This window comes from Ailuropoda melanoleuca, chromosome 12 (assembly GCF_002007445.2).
Source record: "Ailuropoda melanoleuca isolate Jingjing chromosome 12, ASM200744v2, whole genome shotgun sequence".
Taxonomy (NCBI): domain Eukaryota; kingdom Metazoa; phylum Chordata; class Mammalia; order Carnivora; family Ursidae; genus Ailuropoda; species Ailuropoda melanoleuca.
In genome coordinates, this window is record NC_048229.1 from 1,233,330 (window position 1) to 1,247,307 (window position 13,978).

General features: G+C 52.4%; 1 protein-coding gene across 1 annotated transcript in view; it reads right to left on the reverse strand.

Annotated features, from left to right (window-relative positions):
* The window catches only part of ADGRD1 (adhesion G protein-coupled receptor D1), a 124,021-nt gene that overhangs the window by 92,092 nt on the left and 17,951 nt on the right, over nt 1-13,978 (reverse strand). The window contains exons 6-7 of the mRNA XM_034637898.1: nt 6,359-6,538; nt 2,513-2,767 (exon numbers count right to left, since the gene is read on the reverse strand). Of these exons, the coding sequence (XP_034493789.1) occupies nt 2,513-2,767; nt 6,359-6,538 (435 nt within the window). The remainder of the gene's footprint in view (nt 1-2,512; nt 2,768-6,358; nt 6,539-13,978) is intronic.

Below are 13,978 nucleotides of genomic sequence, written 5' to 3' on the forward strand. Positions count from 1 at the left end.
AGCTGACCAGGTGATCAGGGATCAACACTCTGCCTTTGTATGAATTAGAAAAGGTCACCCCCACATGGCCTGCTCTGGCTAATGGATTAGAAGGGGATGCCCCTCTGGGCAGGTCACACAGAGAAATGCCTGCTTTGGGCACATGCTTTGTGTGCAGACCAGGCTTTATGCAAAGAACATGTTCTGCCTCCTACGGACCAGCCTGGGCTGGGCTAAGAGCAGGCTGGACCTCAGCCCCCATGTCTGTCTGTACACAGCTGCCCTAAACCTGGCTCTGATGGACCAACTCACATGGGGCAGTCCAGGGGACTTCTGGTCATTTTCTCTATATGTGCTTTATGTCACATGACCTGTCTTCAGAACCAAGTCCCCAGTGGGGTAATGTGGGGTCTGCTGGGTCTAGTTCTGGTTCAGCAAAGACCCTTGTGTGTGCTCTCTGGGACACGTGTTAGGCAACACCTGTCCTGAATCTCCCCAAAAATCAGACGCCACCTTCACCAGGCCCCGAGGGCGAGGTGACCTGAAACGCTGTGCTGTGTGTGGGGCTGATGCTCCCCATCCTGAGCCCTGGGATGTCCTGGGACAGGGGTCTGCTGGGATGGTTGCAAGAGCCAGAAACAGTGACATCGCTTTCCAGTGTTAATAAAATGGTAAAGTACTGGGAAGGCAGGATTTGTTTGAGGCTTTCAATAACACAAATACAGACGACATCTTGGTCTCGAAGTGACAAATCTCTGAATCTTAGGCTATAAAATGCAGGAGATTGATATCTTTTTCTATTGTACAGGACCTATATTTTGTCCTTATGTCACTTGTGTGAAAGGAATGAATTCCACTGTCTCGGTGAAAAATGGAAGTCTCAAAGGCTGCAACGGACAGAGACTTCCTGCCCGCACAGTGGCCATGCCCTGCCCCCAAGACCAGCAGCCCCAGTCATCGTTGGGGAGTCCCCTCTGCTCCGAGTCTTAGGTGTGGCTGACCCCACTGCCATGTCAGAGGTGGGCTAGGACCCAGGCTTAAGGCCCTCAGCATATTCTGCACCCCCGGCCGTAGGACTTGGCTCCCGGGAAACACATGGATCAATCTGGCCCAAAGGAGAGTCAGGGCCAGCTCTGCTGCAGGAGATGACAGAAAAGAGAAGCCCCTCGCCTTCTGCTGAGGATGGGGACGGAAGCCCGGAGGGAGTGGCAGCCATGTTGGCACCGCAAGAGGAACGCAGAGTCAAACACAGAAATTCCTAGTGACACACGGGGGCACCTAGAGCAAACTGGTCTTGAAACAGATTTTCTCCTCTTGTTTCCATTGTGTGAGATTGTTTAATTCCCTTCCTGGCGTAAGTCACTTTAGTTGTGTTTTCTGTCATGTAATCACAGGGTCCTAAGAGCTGAGGGATTCACTGTCAGAACCCAAGCAGAGGCAGGCTTTTCACCTCCTGGTCCTGACCTGACCTGCTGCTCTGTGTCAGTGCAGTGGCCGGCCAACAAATGTTTGTGAGTGACTGTCATTTTTTGGCAGATTATTTTATGTTAAAATAAAGAATCAGTGTGTTCACTTGGCAGGATGAAAACGGAATGAAGGGAAAGTAAGTATTAATCTTAAAACAGTGAAAATGTTGCAAAAACCTGCCACATGCAGGCGTCGTGCTGATGCCTTACACCTGTCACACTGCATCTGCGTAGCCCCCAGCCCCGTGCGGCATGGCGAGTACTGTTTCCATACATTTACAAAGGAGAACGCTGTGATTTGGAAAGATTAAGATGCAAAAAGTCGCATATTACATGACTCCATGTATACGGAAGACCCAGAAGGAGGAACTCTGTGGAGACAGAAAGTGGATCAGTGGTGCCATGATCTGGGAGGGGGACCCAGGGAGCAATAGCTAGTGGGTGCTGGATTTCCTTTCAGGGTGCTGAGACTGTTTTAAAACCAGAGAGGATGGCTGCACAACATGGTGAACACGGTAAGTATCACTGGACTGTATACCTTAAAATGGTTGAATTTACGTTACATGAATTTTACCTCAACAAAAGTGACTTCCCAAGTCCCACGACTCATCATGGCTGAGTGAAGATTTGAACCCCGGCTACTTGTCCCTCAGGCCCTGTCTCTGAACAAGCACTCTGTACTGAGCAAGAAGGGGGCATCCTGGGGACTCCCTGAGGCCCCGTCAGAGTCTGGCACGTTGATCAAACGCATTAATGGACCTGGAATATCTGCCCCCAAAGCTGTCTAATCGTCCATCATGGGCACCTCAAAACCCCCGACGACCAGCAGGATATTCATCTCAGTGTGTCTCTGCTAAGTTGCCAATTCCTCCATCTTGGGGAACAGGTGTTCTAGAGAAATGGCTGTATTTACGAGGTTCATTAGGATGCCTCACAGCCTGCAGCCCAGCTGCCACCTCAGGAGAGTGCGGAGTGAGCAATGCTAGTAACGGAGGCAGACAGAAGGAGCCTTGCCCTTCCAGAGATGGGCAGAGCTGGCCCGAGCCCTCCCCCACACGCCCACTGACCAATGGCGGCTGTGAAGTACATCGAGATCTCGTCCGGGGTCAGGGCCCGTTCCCAGATGATGAACTCATCAAAAGCTCCGTCCTCATAACGCTTGGTCTGGTCCTGCTCAGACCCTATCACGAGGTTGACGCTGGGCTCCCCGTAGGCGTGAGACACTTTGCCACTTGGGTCAGAGGTGCTCAAGGTCCCATTGACGTAGACTTTCAAACCCTCCTTGGATTTCCATGTAAACAGGACATGAGTCCAGTAGGGACCTAGAAAGAGCAAAGATCACTGTTCTGCTGATGTGGGAAGAGCTCCCCATGCTTGTGTCTCCCAGTTATTAAGCACATCTCTCTTGAAATGATTAGTCACCCTTGACCTTGGTGAGTCCTCATATGGGTCATAAGGTAGATCTGACTTTCCTCAGTCCTTTGAAGCACAAGGAAGAAATTACCCCCATCCCCCAAATTCAAGAAGCAGTCCAAAGAGACCCTTTGCTGTTTTAAATCGGATCCTTTGCTATTTTAAATTAAAATGAAATAATAGCTAATGGTCAAACTTGTACCAAAAAAAATTTTTTTAGTCCTGCTTAGGCCATCACAGTGCAGGCCAATGAAACCTATCTGACAATAAAACTTATCTGAGGGCCTGATTCAGCCCACAGCAGTTGGTATCCACCTCTGCTCTGACATAGTATGTGTGATATTAACCAACATGTTGGTACCATGGTAGGGCCACCTCCTGGCTCATTCTCTCTGGCATGAGAACCACAGTTACCAATAAGAATGGTCTTCAGACTTTGACGGTAGCTTGCCCCACAAAGGGCCTCACTTTATTTTGCAAGTATTGTGTTAAGACATCTCATGGGCTTGCTTCGGGAAGGAACAGGGCAGCCCTTTAAAGGACATGTATCACCTTGAGCCATGCATCATCTTAAATCACCCAGCAATTAGCTATTGGGACATCACCAAAATAAAAGCTTAAGCACAGCAAAGGAAACAGTCAACAAAACCAAAAGGCAGCCTATGGGATGGGAGGAGATGTTTGCAAATGACATATCTAATAAAGGGTTAGTATCCAAAATATATAAAGAACTGATACAACTCAACACCGCAAACAAATAATCCAATTTAAAAAACGGGCAGAAGGGGCGCCTGGGTGGCACAGTGGTTAAGCGTCTGCCTTCGGCTCAGGGCATGATCCTGGTGTTGTGGGATCGAGCCCCACATCAGGCTCCTCCGCTATGAGCCTGCTTCTTCCTCTCCCACTCCCCCTGCTTGTGTTCCCTCTCTCACTGGCTGTCTCTATCTCTGTCGAATAAATAAATAAAATCTTTAAAAAAATAAAAAATAAAAAAATAAAAAACGGGCAGAAGATTTGAACAGACACTTCTCCAAAGAAGACATCCGAATGCCAACAGACACGTGAGAAGATGCTCGACATCGCTCAGCATCAGGGAAACGCAGATGAAAACCACTATAACCTCACACCTGTCAGAAGGGCTAAAATCAACAAGACAAGAAACAGCAGGTGTTGGTGAGGATGTGAGGAAACGGGAACCCTCTTACACTGTTGGTGGGCGTGCAAACTGGTGCAGCCACTGTGGAAAATAAGGAGATTCCTCAAAAAGTTAAAAATAGAGCTACACTACGACCCAGCAATTGCACTACTGGGTATTTAACGCAAAGAATACAAAGGTACGAATTCAAAGGGACACATGCACCCCCGATGTTTACAGCAGCGTTATCTACAACAGCCTAATTATAAAAGCACCCAAGTGTCCATGGACTGATCAATGGATAAAGAAGGTGGCGTATAGATACACAATGGAATATTAGCCATAAAAAAGAATGACATCTTGAAATTGGCAGTGACATGGGTGGAGCTAGAGAATACAATGCTAAGTGAAATAAGTCAGAGAAAGACAAATACCATATGATCTCACTCATGTGGGATTTAAGAAACAAAACAAAAAGAGACAGGGGCGCCTGGGTGGCACAGTCGTTAAGCGTCTGCCTTCGGCTCAGGGTGTGATCCCGGCGTTCTGGGATCGAGCCCCACATCAGGCTCCTCCGCTGGGAGCCTGCTTCTTCCTTCTCCCACTCCCCCTGCTTGTGTTCCCTCTCTCGCTGGCTGTCTCTGTCAAATAAATAAATAAAATCTTTTAAAAAGAACAAAAAAACAAAAAAACCAAAAAGAGACAAACCAAGAAACAGACTCTTAACTATAGAGAACAAACTGGTGGTTATCAGAAGGGAAGGGGCTCGGGGTTGGGTGAAATAGGTGAAGGGGATTAAAGAGTACACTTATCCTGATGAAAAATAAAATTATTTTTTAAAAAGATAGAGTTCTATCAATCAATCAATCAATCAACCGCCCAGCAATGACTCAGGACCCTTCTTGCTCAGGATTGTGCAGCTTCCTAATTTTGAGTTTCTGGAGAGCACTTGGGTCCTAAGTGGGTCCAAAGTATTCTTGCCTTTGAATTTAAGGCAAGAATAACAAATTTCTTCAACGAACAAACAAAGAATGTATTGCCAGGCAAAAATGTTTATAATTCTCCCCATTTCCCTGGGTGGAAAAACAGAGCTCAGCAGACTTTCCTGTAAAATATGTTGAAGAAACCTACTAGGCGCCCCATCCAGTGTCAGCCCCAAGGAGCACGGACATAAGAGTCTTACACACGAGGCTGACCTTGGGTAGAACGTGACAAGTGCCATGAACAAGGTAGGGGCAGTTCTGTATGGGGGGAGGGGAAGCAGAGATTCTTCCTGGCCTGGGATCTGAGAAAGCAAAGAAGCAAGATTCTCGCAGACCTCTTGCGGAGGCGAGCTGGAGATTCAAGCTTGGTGTGAGTGAGTAGCACGTAGCATGGCACACAGAAGGGTTTGACCCAGCCTGTTTGGCTCCAGAGTCATCCGTGTCTTTGAACAACTGAGACATAGCCTCTTTAAATGGACCAGAAAATGATTCGTCCTTAAATGTCTCAAAGACATCATTTCCCACTGGAGGCCTTTGTTCTGTGCCCCCCACCCCGTGCTTCCCTCCTAGTCCCCAGCCTGGGCTGGGCTCCCCATCAACATCTCCCCACACTTCTCTCCCTTGTCCAGTTTCCACGGCAGACCCTCTGCTCCCGCAGCTTCCTGCCCCGGGCCTCTGACTCATGCACAGTGCACAACCTGATCTCACACCACAGAGAAAGCAGGACTCTCCAAACAGAGCCACGCAGGCCCCACAACACCCACCTGCAAACTGCCCAACATCTACACAGCCCCATGCTGCCCCCCACTTGTCCCAGAGCATCCCTCCCCACAGCTCCATTCCTCTCCTCCAGACCACCCTTCCTCCCCCAGTCTTCAGCCTCTGTTCCAAAAAATTTTCACATCGTATTTTAAATATTGCCAAGTGTATACACCTGGGGGGGGGAGGACATGGGAAGGAGGAGGAGCAGGAGAAGAAAGAGGCAGCAGGGGGAGAGGAGGGAGGGGAGAGGAGGGGCACAATGAGGAAGAGGAGAAGAGGAGGGAAAGAGAGAAAAAGCGTAGGGGAGGGGAAGGACAGGGGGGAGGGGAGGCAGGGAGGGAGGGGTGGGAAAGTAGGGGAGGGGAGGGAAGGAGAAGTAGAAACAGTGCCCCATGCTAAGCACCTGGTGTGCCCAGCTGCATTTCATGTCCCCCAGACCGCACGCGGGGCAGGTCCCATCAGCACCTTCCCTCCAGGACACGGAAGCTGAGGCCACATGTCAGGCAACCGGAGGCAGGCACACAGCAGGGGCGGAGGGAGCGCGGGCGCCCGGCTGCAGGCAGGGGCGTCTCGGGCAGGTCTTTCCAGGCAAGCCCTGAGCACAGAGGCCGGGCCCTTACCTGGCGGGCTGAAGGTGGCCTCCCACGTCCTGGCGTCCTCCCGCGTGTACAGCTCCACGGAGCCCTTGCCGCCGCTGGAGCCGACTCTGAAGCCGTCGGAAATGACCTGTCCCCCGTAGGCAAAAGGGGTCGGTCTGGACTGCTCTCCTTGTGTCTTCCAGAAGAAAGAAAACGTGACCCCTGAGGGAAGGAAGGGGGCAGGGTCAGGACTGACGGACAGCAGAAGGGACCCCCTCAGAAGCAGGTGGTTCTCTCTGCTCCTTACTTTTCATTTGAAAAGCCTTTTTTTCCTCATTCTAGAGACAACGCATGTTCAATTCAGAAAACAAAGGTAATAACAACAGGCCATGTTTATCAAAACCTCACTAAGTACTGGACGCTTCCCCAAGAATTCTGAACAAATTATCTCCTTCGATATGATGGAAACCCAAATGAAGGCACTAGGCCAGTGTGCCCGAGGTCACCAGGCCACCATCGGGCTTCGGTCCAAGCTCAAACCTCGCTTCCCCAAAGCCCGCCAACATCAGTAACCTATGCCATCCTGTTCTTACGCCTCCTTTCTGTCCAGAAGTATCTTTACGGTAACTCCTTCTGAAACCTTTCCTGCAAGCACATTTCACAAAGAAAGGAACCAGCTCACGCATACTGGCTTGTAAACCACGTCTCAAAAGCCCTCACCGCCTCACAAACTCGTCCGCTGTCCGTGAGTACACTCGCACGCCATCCTGCGGAGGCCCCGCAGCTAGACTTCCTCTCAAGACCCCATATCGCACCGTGGGGACCGAGCGGTCTTTGCTCAGGTGCTGCTGTGCATGCGCTGGACGAGCTGGCTCCGTGCTCGCTGCGTCTCACCTGAGAGCAAGTCCAGCTCTTGGCGGCAAAGACCCCGTCCCACAGTCACCCTGCAGGCCCGGGTGCCAGCCTCCTCGGGGAGGGGACACAGTGGCCGGAGCTGGCCAGAGGCTCGGCTGCGTGTCGGGCTGCCTGCCGCTGCCTTCTAGAGCTTGGACCACCCCTACCCTGCTGGGCTGACTCCAGTGAGATTTACCCTTTCCTTGCACACGAGTAAACTCTGTGTGTGTGCGCATGAGAGAGAGACAGGCAGAGACAGAGTGTGCACGCACTCGTGTGAGTGCCAAGCTAGACCTGTGTGCACTTCGATGGGAGCTGGAAATCATCCCAGCTGCCCCACCCCTCCCAGTCTGGCCCAGGCGGGCAAGGATGGTGCCCAGAGTTGATCAAAACAGGCCCATGACTCGGGGTGTGAGGACAGGGGTGGAGGGCCGTTTGCCCCAGGCCTTATACAAATGGCACCAAACTTAGTCTTTGGGCCCTATCTCCAAATGAGATCATGGACACAGCCCGAGTCACCGAATTAGCAGACATCTGCCATCACAGAGAAAAACTTACGTCCTGTCACCAACCACCTTTACTGTAACGCCTTACAGACTGACACGTTTGTTACAAATTGTTGGAATGTCCTGTGACGATTATGCTTTTGTGGGCTCTGAGCCCTAATTTGGTTCATGAGAAGCATGTAGAAAAGCATCATTTTATAACCCCGGTTTGCAATTTCTCTTTTTTTTTTTTTTAATATAAGAGGAATCTCAAAGTAATGGCAGGGGCCTGGACCTCTCTTGACTTCGGAGAAGCTAGGGCAGAACGCCACCTCGTAGGGGTGTGTGCTTAGGGCTACTGAGGAAAGCAGAGGGTCCCCAAGTGCCCTGAAGGACAGGACTGTGGATGGAAGTCTGCTCAGAGGCGGCAGGGGTCCCAGGACCCTCCCCAGAGCCCGCTCCCTGCATGGGGCCCAGCCATTCCTGCCCGTCTGGTGCCCTGGGACCGGAGTCCAGCACAAACCGCGGCCCTCCTGCCAAGCCTCCCTGCGGAGCCTCCCAGGTCTCAGAAACCCCCCTCTCACCAGGAAGCAAACACACGCATTGTGAAATTTTTGTTATGAAATGAATTCCCAGAGGGTGCATGGAAGTTAATTTTTTCCAAACATTTTGCTGCGTTTAGAAATTCCTTGTATTCAGTCCCATCTTGGCCAAATGTCTTTCTGTCCAGGAAGAAAAAGAAAAATAAGGCAGTCGGTTTGGCGTTAGGTAAGGGTGGATGCGAGGCAAAGAAGGCTGCCTGTAAGGCGAGCATTTCATTTTCATCCACGTAACCTGCACAATAATCGCTCCTATCTGGGGAATGACTTTATCTTTAAACATCCGTTCACGTCTTCCCAGAGTCTCAGGAGCTCACAGGGATCTTCTAACGCCGGCGTCCCTGAGGAGCTGCAGACACGTGGGTCATCAGCACAGGGAAGAAACAAGCAGAAGGGAAAAGAAGTAAGTGTGCTGATTGACAAGTTCGTTCTTCGTATGAGCAGTAAATCCGAGTCTCTCCAAACAGGTAAAATGAGGACAGGTCTTTCTCAACAAGATGCAGAAAAAGAAAAGGAAAACATCATCCAGAGGCCACAGGAAGAGACAGGTGCATTCGAGTGCAGAAATACAAAATTCTGCAAGGCAAATAATTTACTGTAACCAAGTCAAAAGGCACCTGGCAATCCAGGAAGAAAAAACTACACGTGATACATTGAACAGTCAAGAAATTCATGTCCTTACGAGGTGAAAACAACTTGATAAAGAAAAGCCTCATCATTTAATGGGAACTTCCCAGGAGCCAGGAAGACTGTGCTAAGACTCGCACATGTATTCATTCTTAATCCTTCCAGCAACCCTGTGAAGCAGGTGTGATCGGTGTCCCCATTTTACAGGTGGGAAAACTGAGGCACAAAGAGGTCATGCAGCGGGTGGCAGGCAGGATTGGAACTGGGCAGGGTGGCCACAGAGTCTGCACTGGTTATCACAGCACCGTCCCACTCTCCCCCCGGAGACCGCGTGTGTTCCGAAGAACGTGTACTCGCTGAATTAAACTACAAAGATACTTGGGAATTGCAGCAAGAAAAGAATGCACAACAAAGCCCCGGGCCAAGCAGGGAAGTCTTGGTGAACACACTGTCCTCTCCGTGTCTCTGTGCTGGGCGGGAGGGCAGCTGGCAGGGGTGGGGTAGGGGGACTTTCTGGGTAGAGGTGCAGCCTTTCCCAGGCCCGGGGACTCAGCACGGTGTCCCGCATGCCCGTGGTTCAAAGTGGACCCCAGTAGCTGCGAGTGGAGGGCCACAGCCACCTGTAGGCCTTGTGGCCGGCGTGGCATCCAAGCGCCCTCCACCAGGAGCTGCGCCTGTGTCTCCTGGGAGAGCCATCCTGCCCACCCCCGTTTCCTCTGTCTGGGTGGGGCCGACCACACACCCCAGGCCAACTCCGGGCGGTGCCCATCAGTGTCTGGACCGACTCTGCTCCCACCCGTGGGGCGCCCTCCCGAGAAGAGTCAGAGCAGGGAGAGATGCGTGTTTCTGCCGAGGGTGTTTGACCACCTGCACCCAGCCTGATGCACACCGCGTTTCAAAGCAGCCACGATGCCTCCCATCCCATTTGCTCCCATGCCACGTGACCCCGCCACTCTCCACCAGCCCTCAGAGCCAAGTTCCGCACCTGTCCTGGGCCTGCCTTGACCCAGAGGGGACAGCAGAAGTGACCCTGGCCCAGACCCAGCTGCAACCACGATCTCGTGGCTTCCGCCTCTGCCTCTTGGCGCTCTGAGCCCACACGGAAGTCCGGGCCACACGCGCGAGCACAGAGGTGCCAGAGTGAGAGGGAGGGAGCCTTCCGGTGACCCCAGGGCTGGCTGTTCTCTGACTGCACCTGCTCGAGGCCCCGACTGAGAATGGCCCGCTGAGCCCAGCCAGCCCACGGAACTGGGAAAAGCAATGCCAGCTGGTGTTTCACGTCGCACGGCAAGAGCTAACCAGACACCATTTTACCTGCAGCCACTTGTGCCTTGAGCCAATAAACTCCCCCTTTCGCTTAAGCCTAATTGAGCTTCTATTGCTTACAATGACGCTTGACTGACATTTCCCTTCCTGACCCCACTGTCCCCCCAGACGCCCCCACAAGGAGGTGCACATGCCTCCCTCCTTCCTTCGTGACTAGCACGTTGGGTCGAGGGTTCGGGGAGAATACCAGAGCGGCCGCTGCCAACCCTCCATCCTCTCCTGCTTACAAAGGTACTTGGGTCCAGCCGGAGGTGGCCGGCGCCCAAGTAAGGCCATGACACAAGGGAGAGCTGTCTGTCCGTCCCCTGGCGACCCTGGCAGCCTGCTGAGAGCAGTCTGCACGACAGTTACCCTGAGCCAGAAGGGCAGGCTCAAGAACGTTCCGGAGTGGGAAACAAGGTGTCCACGTCCAGTGCCTCCAATGTCACCTCAGCACCAAGCTCAGGTCTCAGAGAAGACCTGTCTTCAGGGCTGCAGCAGAACACGCAGACTGGGGATATCAACATTTTCTCACCTCCCCTGACCCTGCCACCTGCCAAGGCCCGAGAAGCTCCAACCCACGAATGCAGAGGGACACAGACGAAATTGTCCATAGCAAGCCCCTCATTGCTTCCTTCCTTCCTTCATCCCACAGATGTTTATGTGGTGGCTGAGCAAGGGGCTGCCGATGGAAAGGTGCACAGACCCACAGGGTCCCCGGGTGGCTGGCACACGCCGCCGTGCAGGGCAGTGGACACACAGACATGGAACGCACTCACACAGGAATCTCTGCAGTGACCCCGGGATTCAGTGTCAAGAAGGGACACGGGGGCCATCCGACCTGAAGACCAGGAGCGGCTTCCCGGAGCAGACGGGGTCCCTTTGGAATTGAGATCTAAAGGAAGGGGTGTTCCCGACAAGGGAGGGGCCGTGGGATGTGGAAGGAACCCGACTAACATGGTTTTGTGGCAGCACGTGGTGGGGGAGGGGAAAGAGAAGCAGAGAACGAGGTGCAGAGCCCGGGCCTCTAAGTGTGATGAGGTTCAGAGGGAAAGCGGGGGCTGTGCCGTGGCCCGGGTCTCCCAGCAGCACTGCAACAAATCACCACCCAAACTGACCACCTCTCTTCCACTTCCGGAGGCGAGAAGTCTCACGGGGCTAAACTCAAGGGGCTGGCAGGGCCGCCTTCCCTGGCGCAGCCCCAGAGGAGGACGTGTTCCTTCCCTTTTCCACTCGTGGAGGCATCTGCATCCCTTGGCTCAAGGCCCTCGCTCCCCATTCAAGCCACCTGCGAATGTCTCTCTTGGACTCTGCCCTTGGAGGACCCCTGTGATTACCCTGGGCCCACACACGATCTGGGACCCTCGAGGCCCCTCGTTAATCACACCAGCAAAACAGGCGAAGGTACACGGGAACTGTCTGTATGAGTCTTTGTAACTGCATGTTTATCTGGAGTTAGCTCAAAACAGAAAGGGTTTTAGAAAGAGGAAGAGCCTTCGTGGGGTGGGGAAGGCCTTTAGTCTGAGCTGGCTGGTTCACTTTGACAGCACATCCCAGGCCAGCAAGCTGCGCATTCTCCCGGTTTTGGGGGAAGAGAGGCCTCCCAGAACTGGGGCCCTGGTTCCTTTATTTGTCACGTGAATAGATGCTGTCGTGGGGCCCTCCCAACTACTGGGTACTCAGTGGGTTTCCCTGCAGTGCAGCCGCTGTGTGGGAGAGGATCCGGGCATGCAAGGCTCCAACGGGTAACACCTGCCAAGTGCTTCCACAGAGCACAGGCTGGGAGCAGGGTGAGCCTGGCAAGGCCTTTCTGGGCCTTCTGGTTCAGCGGAGGGAAGCTCCTGACCCCTGGGAATGGTCGACCAGCAAGCTCACCACCTCTGGTCCCAAACCCTGATCTCTTAAAAGACACTAAAATGTGATCTCCGTCCCCACACGTCAGCATAGTGCGCTGAAAATGACATTTTCTACCTCCATATTTTTAAGAGTCGGTAATTCCACAATCTAGGGTCTGGGACACCTGCTCCAAAAGGATTTTAGCACAGAGACACGCCTTCCCACGACACGAGTCACAGCGCGAGAGGCCACCGCCTCCTCAGTTGTCTGCTCTTCTGACAGTGATGAGGGGTAAATCCATCCGCGTGTAAGTAACAATCGCGAATCCCCACTCGGCAAAGAAATGGCACGTCTCAAGTGGGAGCCCTCAGTGCCACAGCAGAACTCAGTAACGCACATGTCTCCCACTGACCGGAATTATTAGTGGTTTTCAATTCATGGGAGGGACATAGTTCCTTTTTCGATTACAACCAAGGGGGTGAAATGGAAAGAAAAACACAAAGTGTGATAATAGTGCAGGTGGTACACATATGGGTACAAATTATAGAAGTGGCTCAAAAGTGCATAAAACGTAAGAATCACTGATCTTCAGAAACATTGCACCATGACAGGAAATGCAGATAATTGCATCATTCAGCCCAAACCAGTTAAAGTAAGTGATCTGCCCTGGACGGTTCTCTGGTGTAGACACCATCCCACCTGCCACCGTGCTGGGCATCGGGTAAGCGGAGTTCAAGGATTGGCACGCCCCCTTTCTGCCCCCATCAGGGCTGTGGTGATAGAATCATGTCTGTCTGTGCAAACTTCCTTGGTACGATTTTCCAGTGACCTACTATTGTCCATTCTCGAGACTATGGAGGCCCACGTGCCAAAAGCCACCAAGAGAATGGCTCATACGACTTTCTTATTCATCCTAAGAAACGTGGAATAACTGAGGAGGAAAGAGTACAGCTACATATGATTGTCCATGGACACAAGAGGTCTTTCTCCGAAGGTGGGAGGTGAACAGTATCGACCCCGTGGCCTAGAGCACAGCGTCTTCCATCACAACATCTGACTTTGACTCGGCACCAAGAGGCCGTGAGGACAGTGAAGCTTCAATACTATATCTTCAGGGTTTTTTTCCCCCCCAGGTCCGTAATTAGAAGACGAGAAGTAACAGCCAAAGAAGGTGAGAGGGATGACACCACAAGAAGCAAAACACAGAGAGAAGAGCCGAAGGTCATAGTGGTGGAGAATCTGGACCACCGACACTGGGTGACGGATGAGGATTTCCATCCTCAGGCATATCTGAGTTTGAAATGGTAGGAGAACGTGCGATGTGTGGAATGCAGTGAGAGACACGGCAGAGACACAACGGGACGGTGTCTCTCGGACTCCACTGTGCACGACAGAGCCTGAAAGCTCTAAAGCCCATCCGGCCAGGAGGACAGCATCCATGAGCAAGAAAGCCAGGTGGCTTCACAGAGAAGTTCAGGCTGTGTGCTTTCAACATGCACCACAGTGCTCCGCAGAGCAAGCCTTTTCCAGATCAAACACTCCCTTCTGCCCCTCACCAACAAAAGGCTCTCCCCAGCTGCTGCTTCTCACGCCTGTCGCGGTGCGACTCCCTCCCACGCCACCATCTCCCAATCATTGCCACGTTGAGAGCGCCAGCTGTGGGTGGCACGTGCCAACCAGCCTGGGAGGCAGCAGAGAGCGCCGGGGACCCGGGAGGTCAGGACAGTACGACCTATCCGAGGGGCACCCCTCGACCCCAACCACCTGCCACCAGGTGCGTGGGAGTATTGTCGGATTTTCTGAATTTTTAAAGAGAAGTCAAAAGTGTAGTTTCTTTTTAACTGAAATGTCTCTCATATAGGAGTTGAACATTAATTTAAAAATACATATTTAAAGCACCATGGGAGGCTGTTTCT